The sequence below is a fragment of the Egretta garzetta genome, unplaced genomic scaffold (assembly GCF_000687185.1).
Source record: "Egretta garzetta isolate BGI_Z169 unplaced genomic scaffold, ASM68718v1 scaffold617, whole genome shotgun sequence".
Lineage (NCBI taxonomy): Eukaryota > Metazoa > Chordata > Aves > Pelecaniformes > Ardeidae > Egretta > Egretta garzetta.
In genome coordinates, this window is record NW_009260188.1 from 125,614 (window position 1) to 136,236 (window position 10,623).

The 10,623-nt window shown below is 40.0% G+C and overlaps 1 protein-coding gene across 5 annotated transcripts in view; it reads right to left on the reverse strand.

Annotated features, from left to right (window-relative positions):
• MRPS27 (mitochondrial ribosomal protein S27) overlaps positions 1–10,623 on the reverse strand; it is a 49,956-nt gene that overhangs the window by 17,736 nt on the left and 21,597 nt on the right. For all 5 annotated transcript variants that reach the window (XR_004842427.1, XM_035897512.1, XM_035897510.1 and 2 more), the window contains 2 exons: positions 702–816; positions 124–202 (listed from right to left, as the gene is read on the reverse strand). Coding sequence is in view for 4 of the 5 variants with exons in the window: in XM_035897512.1 (XP_035753405.1) it covers positions 124–202; positions 702–816 (194 nt within the window). In the remaining variant the exon portion in view is untranslated. The remainder of the gene's footprint in view (positions 1–123; positions 203–701; positions 817–10,623) is intronic.

The following is a 10,623-nucleotide window of genomic DNA, read 5'->3' on the forward strand; positions in this document are numbered from 1 at the left end:
GAGAAAGCATGTTTTTAAGGTGACTTCAGAGAAAATATGGCTAAAAGTTTTTAATTCAAAGACAGGCTCTGCAGACTTCAGAGCATAGAACTAAGGATGCAGAATTGGTGCAGATTTTCTCACCTTCATACTTCTTCTGCTTTATAAAACAATCCAACAAAATATTGAATGTAAAATTATCTGGGAAAATTCCATACTGAACCTGAAGAGAAGAAGGAAGAAAAATCAGTGCTAAAACCTGCTGTTCAAATCTTCCCAAGCATAGTGCCGCAGGTATCAGAAAGATCAGAACCATGGCATTGCACACTGCTGCAGTGTGACAGTTAGTCAATGGACACAAGGAGGTTAGCACGTTTCCTGTGATGTAGGCCTTCTAACTTTTGATGTACTGGATTTGCTTTGGCATTTTATCTGAGCCTTTGGGATGAGGAGGGGCACTGTCTATCAGGTTTTTATGCCTCTCCTGCATGTAGCACATTTTGGACACCAACGCTGTTTAAAAACAAAAAGCTTCCTGGGAAACAAGAGGAAATAAAAGCTGTAAAGAGCTTTAGCTAAAACTCAAGTGCAATGTTTATTTTTGACAAAGACATATCTGAACTTAAAACCTGGACCTGGCCACAATAGGTATTCCAGGTAAGCCACACTTGTCTCAAAAAGCTGATCAAATATATTCATGGCTTTTCCTTGTAAAAACTTACCTTGTTTTTTAATGTGTATAAGGCTTTGTCTTGTGCACCATATTTTAAGCACTGTCTGATCCAGCTGTGGATGGTCCAGTCTCTCAAGTACCAGCAATTTGGACTATGCCGAAACCTAAAGGATGATAAACCGTCCAGGTGACAACACGACTCTCTGTTGTTACAGAAACAAATTCTGTAATCAAGAAACTATGAGTCTTAGAACTCTTGCCTTTTGTGATCTCAAATATAAATCCTCCTGTATTTGACTTTGCAATTGCTCTCTGTAGAGCTCCAGCTAGGCCTTTCAAGTAAGAGAAACAAAACTTTGATACACTTTAATAGTGTGTTCAAACGGGGGATCTGACCTTTTCACAAATGCATAATATTTTAAACTTCTCACTTTCCAGAAAGCTTACTGCTTTTCCCCTGAAAACACGAATACCATAAAATAGCAGCTTGGTATATTTATGAACGCCAACTGAGATTTCTATAAACACTGTACTACTTTTTAACCTTGTCCTTCTGATTGTGTAACATTGTATTGTTGCTGGTCTCATCAGAGAGCAACACTGCTCCGTGACTGATGACATCAGCAAGTATCAGAATTACATCTGAACCTTTGGAGCTCATGTAATCTGGTGTCTCCCATCCTCTCTAACTCATGCCTCACTTGAGACACTAAAGAATTCACTGTGCCTCAGCACAGGTTGTCTCTGGGCTACTGCATGCTTCATTTGCGTTTTGAAATGCTTCATCAGTGAAGCATGCCTCATGCAAGGGGAAACTGCGAGGGAGACACCCCTCTCGCCTCGCCCACCCCCCTGCACGGGCTGCCTGGCTCCTGGGGATGTTTCTTTAACCTGTTCTGAGACACTTCATGCCATGGCTTCAGCAGTCTTCCCAGGCAACCTACTCCAGTGCTCAACCAACTTGTAAGATTAAATACTTTTAAGTTCAGAGTCTTTTATTTCATCCTTATTCAGACATACACAGTTTGCTCTGTATTTGGAGAAGTTGTGACAAAAAGCATATAGAGCTTTACCTTTGGCAAAGACTCAAAACCAAATTAAGAGTCCAGTGGTAGGAGCTGCTGCCTTGGTCCTGGGCTGAATTTCATACCCCAGTGTGAAGAGATGCATGCAACCTTTCCTTTCTCAATTCAAATTGTATGCGTGAAAAACAGGCTCAGTCTCCAGCAGAGAAGTGACTGCCCATTTCTGCAGAAAACGCCGATCTGAGTTGGGCTCACGTGCAGATGCTTGCAGCCTCAAGCCAAGCTGCAGCACCATTTAGAGGCAGGGTTGGCTCTTCCATCTGAGTGGGCATGCTTTCCAGAACATTTATCACATTAATGTGGCCACCAACTCTCTTTCCCCCCCAGTGAATCTCTGCGTATTGCATCCCACAGCTGAGGGCTACGCAGATGACCAAGCCTGGAAAAGTACTGCAGCCTAGAGAGCTTTCAGAATGCAGGAGACATCCATGCCAAAAGCGGAGCTAAACAACTACACAAAGTCTAAATACATGGTTTCTTAAGTGGCACATGGACTCTTGCCATTAAATTAGAAATTAACAGAAAAAGAAATTACATTACAAACATCCATTTTGTTACTCTAATTGCTTTCCATTTTCCTCCCTCTGGAGTTCAAATATTAGGAACAGCAAGAACGTATATATGCTTTCATTAAAGTCCTGTATCAATAATGCTTACAGGAAGCATCAATTACAGGCATTTGTATTTAATCATATTTTGATGAAACGATTATCTAATTGCTACGCACTGTTTCACCAGCCATTTAGGATGGGTCGGAGTGCAACACCAGCACCAGCAATAAAGCTGCCAGCATCTTTTAAAGTTGCTTCCTTAAATGGTTGATATTGTTTCACATGTGGAAAGCCAACAGATTTGTCTTATAAAAATATGACACTGATGCTCTCAAAGACTTAGGCCTTTCTTTCGATACAATCTTTGGCATCCTTCCTACTAATTAGTTATACAGGAGGGAAGCAAACGTAAAAAAAAAACCAAACCACCCAAAGGTTTTAATGGCTTTGAATATCCACCTTTTTGCAGAGCTGTATTTATTCTCTTGAGTACACCACAGTGATAAGGAGCACTCCACTACCTCCTGCACCTTGGGAATACTACAGCCTATTGTAATGGTGAAATGCTTCTAGGTTTCAAAGTCAAATTGCACTTGGACAGTAAAAGGCCCAAGAGGGATGAGATGTGGTCTAGAAACAGGATGAAACTGATCCTCAATCAACACAGGTTTCTGGAATTGATATGCACAAAATTCAGAGGCATGTTATAAAAACCCTTTTAAAAAAATCTTTGCATGAGCTTTGTAGGGCTGGGACTGATTTGGGTGCGTGTGTGTATGGACAACCATAGGATCTATCAGATATAATTACTATTAAGATCTTTAATTTCAGTCCAGGTCTCCACTGCACTAGGTACTATGCAAATAAAAAGCAAACAGCTTCTCAGCCAGAGAAGTTTCTAGTTAATTCTAATAATTAATTACAAAACCGTTGCCTGGGAACAAAGAGATGGGACTGGTGCCAAAATCTTTCTGTCTCCACGTCAACAAGAATGCAATACATATGCATGTACATGATCCCTCAACACTACACACTTCCATTAATCCACGATGTGGTAGAAGGAGAATTGGAAGTGAAAGGGATACAGGTACATTGCAATCTTTCATTGTTTCTGATCCATACAATGCTGGGATGAGTTCTGTCTCTATTCTACTAGCTGAGAAAAGAAGCCAACAGAGTATCTGTTTTTACAGCTAACCTGGACCAACTAACCAAATGTTGCAGCAGGCATTTTTATTTAAAAGGGAATCAAGGAAAAGAAAAGAGGAGATTGCTGGTCATTTTGACAAGCATTAACATCTTCCTCCTCCTCCTTCTCCACGAAACACAAAACAGGATATAATTAAGCAAGGCAATATGTTCAAGGACAGATGAAAAGACAGAAGGAAACTAAAACTACAGAAAGCAGAGGATTCAGAGTGAATTAAATAAAGGAAGCCTCTAGCAATTTCTGTGTTTAATGGAAAGACCAGGAGGTTATCTTGCAGATGTCTGCTGCTGAAACTAATTTTTCTGAGAACTAATAAAAACCTGAGAAGCACAAGATTCTTGTAATGCGTTCAGAAAAGACAAGCAGAAGCATCCGTAACAGTACTAGGGGAGCTCCCTGTTGGTAGACTTTAATGTTAATGGCTAAAGAATCAATATGGTCATCCTTCCAGTCATTGAACTGCGAACATCTGTCCCCACAGGGAACAAGCGGAGTATCTCTAAGGCAAGGAGTTCCTGAAATATTAAAGTCATTGTGAATTTAATAACACAAAATGCAATGACAGTAGAATTCCCCTTATTTTGGAAAATTATTCAAATGATGCAGTCCAGAAACTTCATTTTCATTAAACCATTGCCTTGTACTTGCGAAATTATTATAACTTGGAAGAGATACAGCAAGTGTACAGCTCCACTACACGGCAACCAGAACATTTTTAGCCAAGCAAGTGCATGCTCTTTCTTGCTCAAAAACTGACCAGCACATTGGGCTAAGAACACATTTTTAGTTTACTAGTTTCCTACATGAGGCCCAATTGCTCATTGTTTACAACAATGCTGAAGTACTCATGCTGTGTTAAAGAAACTGAGCAATGGAAAAGTTTATCAGATGCTGAGAGTGCTTTACAGAGCACTCTACTAATACAGCAAGCATGACTGACTTCTACTGGTGCCCTCCCACACTTCAGAAAAGCTGAGTCACTTCCCTTCTTTATTCCTTTATTTTAAATGATCTTTCAAATTTATTTGGTGCCATCAAGTGGTGATGCACTCTAGTGCTGCTTTCACACACCTTGTCTGCTCAAGGGAAATAACACAGCAACCCTGAGAGCAAACAGGAGCACCAAGATGCTGGACTGAATTCTTTTCCCTAGGTTTGGTAGGAGGGAATTCATTGCTCTGGGGACAGTCGCAAGTGAGGAAGACAATGAAGGAAAATTTGCTGGATTACAGAAGAGCAAGAGCTGCAGAACTAATATGCTACCAGGAACAGCTCTGCTGTACGGAGGGAAAGCCAGCTCAGCGGATCTGTTGTAATTCTTTGCTAAGTTGATCAAAAGCTCTCATATTGCACTCTGGCTTTCTTAAGGGTTGATCCAACTCCTGGTACTGCCAGTGGCTATCCTTGTGCAATACACTTTTTTTTTTTCTCTTTTTCCACCATCTGTGAAACAGGAAAGAGAGTCCCCTACCTTTCTCCAACTTTGTCTAACCTAATGAGAAAGTATTTTGTAATGATCTACACATTCAGTGCACAGAACTGTATGATCACTTAGGCCTCCAGATTTCTTCAAGACTTCCTAAACTTCACCTGCATTTTTGCTTTGCTAATTTTGCATTATCACACATAAAACCAACTCCTTAAATAAAACCTCTTGTACTATAATGTTCTACTCTGTTCTCCTGCTTTAGAGATTCCTGTACCATCTTCTGCCTCATTGCAAGGAAGTAGAGAAGTTAACAACAGCACACTGAGGAATCTCCATTCTTTCATTATTTCTAATATACATCATTTAGATGTGTTGTTGTGATTTCCTCAGAGTTAAAACCAAAAAGGTTTTCTATGTGGCTAGTCCCCTCGTAGGATTTAGTCCAGGAAATGAAGGAACCTACCTAGTGGTAGTCACTGTAACAAATTTCTTCCACCTATACTTCAGATCTTTCTCACTTCTTTTAGAACTAGCAAGAAATACGGGTTGGCATGTTCAGTTGCTTTAATCAGGAAGAGAGAGTGCCAGATTTCTTTCCATCCACTTAAAATTCTAAAAAGTGCTGAAGCAAAATGTAAGGAGACTTAAAATGAATAAATATCATAAGAAATGTCTCTGCGAGCCAGGAAGAAGCTCTCTCAATGGAACGAATCCAAAGCCACTCCACATTTTACACAAGTCATACAGGGCTGTGAAGCTCCTTGGCAATGCCACGCTTTTTTCTTCCCAGGCACATTTTTTAAGCTACAGTGCATAATGATCAAATGGATTCCAGGCAGGCTTAACTTGGAAACTAGAAGGCTAGGGAAACGTCACCCAAAACTCTCCTTTTGTTTGTCATTTCAAGCCACAGGCCTTGGGAAAAATCATCTGCATTTTAAATGGACCCAGAGGCATTGCTCATGTGTCAGTGTCAAAGGCAACAGCCCTGAAAAAAATCTTTGTTGATTGAAATTTCCCTTTAAGCATGAACAAAACTTTATTTTTCCATGTCTTCTTTGCCTGCATCTTAGCCTACACCCTTCTTTGTACGCATCCTTTTAAGAATTTCACATATTAAAATATCAGTCCTATAGGAAATACTTCATGCATTAACCGCCTACACTCAAGCAAAAACAGAGGGAACACTTCCCTTTTTTGTTGAAATAAAAAACTCAACTAGCACACATAGTATAAGAAATCAATTATCAGTAACAGGACAGGTTTAAAAAATCAGACACGTCAGCTGTAACAAAGGATAGTCTAATGATGAGGCAGAATTGTGCTCTCACACAAAAGGGAAGCGGTCTGTGGACTCCCTGAAGAAAGCCAACATTCAGCCCTTATTCTGTTTTAATTTTTATTGACTTTCCCCAATCTTTGATTTAAAACTAATTTAGCTCTTCAGGGAAGGTTGCCAGCCAGCTCCCTAAAGTGAAAACTGGCCATTTGGTGATTCCCAGTGTGACTGGTAGAGAAAAGAACATTGTGATGGTACAAATATTTCTACTGGGAAAAGGCGATGGTACCCAGATTAGTTTCATGCAGAAAATAAAACCAGGTCGTTTTACTGAGTTTTGGAAGTATTATTTCAAATGCAACCTATGAAACAAGCAACCCCCCTTTTTGGCTTTATTCCTTTATGGTCAAGACAGAATGATGAGGTGAACAGCAATGGGGGATTTGCTTCACTACTTATTGCTTAGAAATATATACTCAATGAAAGAAACTCAATTAACAGACACTTTATTGTACTATTTCTATCTTCCTCCTAGGATAATAGAGTGTCTTGTCACCCAACACCCTCCACCTCTCCTACTCCTTTTGGAAAATACAGGCAGGAAAATCAGATTTTCTTCTCACACACATGAAGAATCCACACTACTTCACCATAAAGCTGAAATTCACTCAGAGAGCAACAGTTAAGAAAAAGTCTTGTCATAATAACAACAACAATAATAAAAAGACCACCTTTCCCCAAACTATTGACTGTAAAGGACATAGCTCCTAGAATTTCTCTCTGTAAAAAATGCTTCTGAGCTTACAGTTGAAATGATGGTTTTGAATATAAATGCTATTAATTGGCATTTAGTGACTGAACATAGGCCAAGGAAAACACAGGGAATGATGAGGTGAGCTGCTGGTATAGTGATTCTGCTAAGAAACTCTCTAGCGCCTTTCCTCGTCCCCATGCAACCACAATAAAGTCTAATTTAAAAACAACTGTTCCATTAATTATATCTTTTCCTGGTATCCTGGCATACAAAAACATACGGAGAGAAATTAAGAACACACTACATTTCTTGCTTTAGGAAGATTTTTGAATCTCAGCGATTTCTAAGTGTGTCAGGCTAAAACTTGCTGTATTAAAGCTCAACAAAGGGTCATTCTGCTGGAATCTTTATTCATGGCTCCAACTGATTAACATAAAGGCTGTAAAAAGTGGCATATATAAGTACTGGTTTGATTGTTATCATTTTACCAGCACAGCTATACCCATCATTACTTCAATTAATTCTCCATCTGTCTGAAAGCTGGTCCACAAGTTATCAACTAGATTAATTTTTCAAAATGAAGTGTTTGTGAAAGCCCATTCATAATTGCTGAAATCACCTTTGTACCTGGTTCACTTTGCAGAGAGAGATCCACTGCTAAAGACTGCCAGAAAGTCAGTTTCTAGCAGAAAGCTAGTTCTCACTAGCTGCATATTGGAAATAAGTTAAAAACCTTCTGGGTACCAAATAGTACTTATGTCATGGGCTTTCTTCAACCAGGGATATCTGTAAGATTATGTGATTTTAGGGAATAAACTCCTTAAAAGCTAGTTAGTTGTTTCATTTTTTAAAATAAGTAACTTCAGATGCTTTAGAAAACCTACATCTCTTCATCATGAACTACTGAAGGGATGCCACAGTGAAGCCTGCGTTCCAGTAACCATTAACCAAGCTGGACAGAGACATAGCACCAAAAGCTTTTCCAAGTTCTGTAATAGTTCATTAAGTGTCAGAGGGAACTGAATCAACGTTAGGATGAACATTCAGGAGTTTTCTGCCTTCCAGCTCTAACTTCAACTACAACTGGACGCCCCTTTCACTTTATATTAAAAAGGAACATTTTATGGGTATGCATACAACCCACTGTCAACAGAAGCCAATAAGGACTTCTTATTTTAAGAGCAGGAAAAAAATCCCAGGCTGTAACTAGACATTGCTATTACAGTATTTGCAAACAGCAGCTTTTTAATGGTGCCTAATATACAGCCTAAATTTAACCTGAGACAAAATTAACATGATTTTGTTAAGAGACCTAATTCACTGACAGCCAGAGTCCACATTGTAGCAGTGTTGCATTCTCCATTTATTCTACTCAAATTCTTTACACTTCACAAAATATCTCCCAGAAATACTCCACACACTAGCTTCAAACTACTGTAACGTTACATCCACTGACACAACTCTTGACACTTTTCAGTTTGATCACAGTTGGACTTGCAGAGATTACAGGAGATGTATTCCTCTGGCTTGAGTATCAAAGGCTGCAATACAGAAGCATATGAGCCAAACCATTTATTCTGCAAAGTTGTTTAGTTTCACACCATATGCAAGCTAAGCAAAAAGAAAGTGCTGGCAAGAAAGTGCTGCAGGAATACAAATACTGAATGGATCTTAGTAGCCAACTTAAGCAAGGAAAGAAGCCAAACCTCACATTTGCTACCAAACACTTCAAAAACTGGATCTGAACAGTTCAGGTTTCACCTTTTCAGATACGCTGCCACAGTCCCACAGTTCAAGTTAGCCTAGTTTTGACCTACTACCCCTGCCCTTTTCATTCTTCACTGCCAGAGTCTGATTTCCTTCTGCACTGCTGTCTTTCTGCACCCCATGAACAAAGGGGAGGCAGAGCTACCTGATAAGCTGTCAAGGCAAACAAGTAAGGTTTTCATATTAAGCATACACACCTGCAACAGAGGGGACAAAACACCTGATTCTCACCTCTAGTTTCAGCCACAGCTGCTGTCAAAAAGGCAACCATTTCCAAAAAGTAAACTATAGGTGCCTAGCCAGGTCTTGGTTACCAGGCAGTCCATCATGAAATCCATCTACATTTCATGTCATGTCTCAGTGAAAAGCTTACTGATTTTTTTTTTGTTCCTCCAACCATGCTTTTTCCTGAGAAAAGCGTTTTCAGCAACAAAACCCAAAATACTCAAGTTTTTCATGATACATTTTTAACTGTTCCCTAACCACAGGAAGTTACCTCATCACAGCGCTCCAGAGGCTAACTTCTAGTTAGCATATCTCTCAGTGTATCTAATTTCTTCCAAGCCCAGTGGGACAGAAATGTCCTTTATTCCACCGCGTATGATGTCAAGCACATGGACCAGTATGAAAATCAAGGATAAACATGGGAAAACTGACTCAAGCATTTTGTCAGGCAGTTTGAAATTTGTGGGCTTTTACCAGCTTTGTGATTGTTTTATTCTTCTCAGAAAAATACTGTACCATCAGATCTGTTATTTAAAGAGAGAGAGACAGTGGGTACCTCACTTTAAGTACTGCATGTACTGTAGGACAAATGTTCCCTTGCGTAGGTAGGTACAAGCTGCACAGTAAAATGAGGTTGTGCTACTCAAAACAGGCAGAGAATTTAAAAATGCAAAGGGATATTTTGTAACTCCTCCACTTTTGAGACAGGAATACAGCCAAGACTGTTAGTTATGAATATAACCCACTACTGGCTTTGCTTCTGCTGACGAGTATCAGTGCATGATGCAAGGCCAGGATGCCCTGCCACTTTGCCTGGTTGCACTGGCCTGCTCAGATCTTGTTCAGGCTCCAAACTGACATTTACACGCATCCAGTTCTCCAAGGTACTTGGTGTAGGAGGCTTATACGTGTCATGTTACCCACTGCACAGGAGAACAGAGAAGACAGAAGAGGGGGAGGAAATACTACAACTGTGTGCAGTTATGTACCAGATGTGTTCCAGTCTGGCTTTATTTTATTTTATTCCTCCAAAGAATCATGACTTTCAAAACAATACAACAGTATCTTACGTAAGATGAACTTGCTGCTTTATGATTTAGCCTGGACAAGGGAAACTGCAAAAAGGGATGATTGCTGCAGGACAGTAACTTCAGTGGGAGACAAAAAAAGAAAACCCTTTGCCGAGAAAGTGGAGTGCACCACTCCTGCTGCGAATGCTCCTCTGCCGTGCTCTCACAGTAGCTGCTGTACCTTCTCTGTCCCCAGTTACAAGCACGAGAACCAGTCTGGCTTGTCAGAGCTTTGGCACAGGCAGTGTAGGCAAGGGAGGAGGATGGGTTGTCCATTTTACTCCCAGCTGTCTACTGCCAGAGGCCATCTATTTTGCTTCTGGCTGGATTTAGCCCTGCTCTGCTCAATCCCTAATGGAACTAAGTAGAAAGTGGCTGATTAGACGGAAGAAAGGAGTATTTTTCCACTCTGTTAAATGAAAACAGTAGAGAAAGAGACATCAGAATTAAATAAATGACAATTTAAGGAGGATGATCATAAAGTTGACTTTAGAGATTAAAGCCAGCTTCCAATTCTTGGAAAAAAAGATGTAACTCACAAAAGTGCAAATCTGCTTGCAAAGCCAGTTGCCAAAATCCATGTGCTTTCAGCTTGACAAAC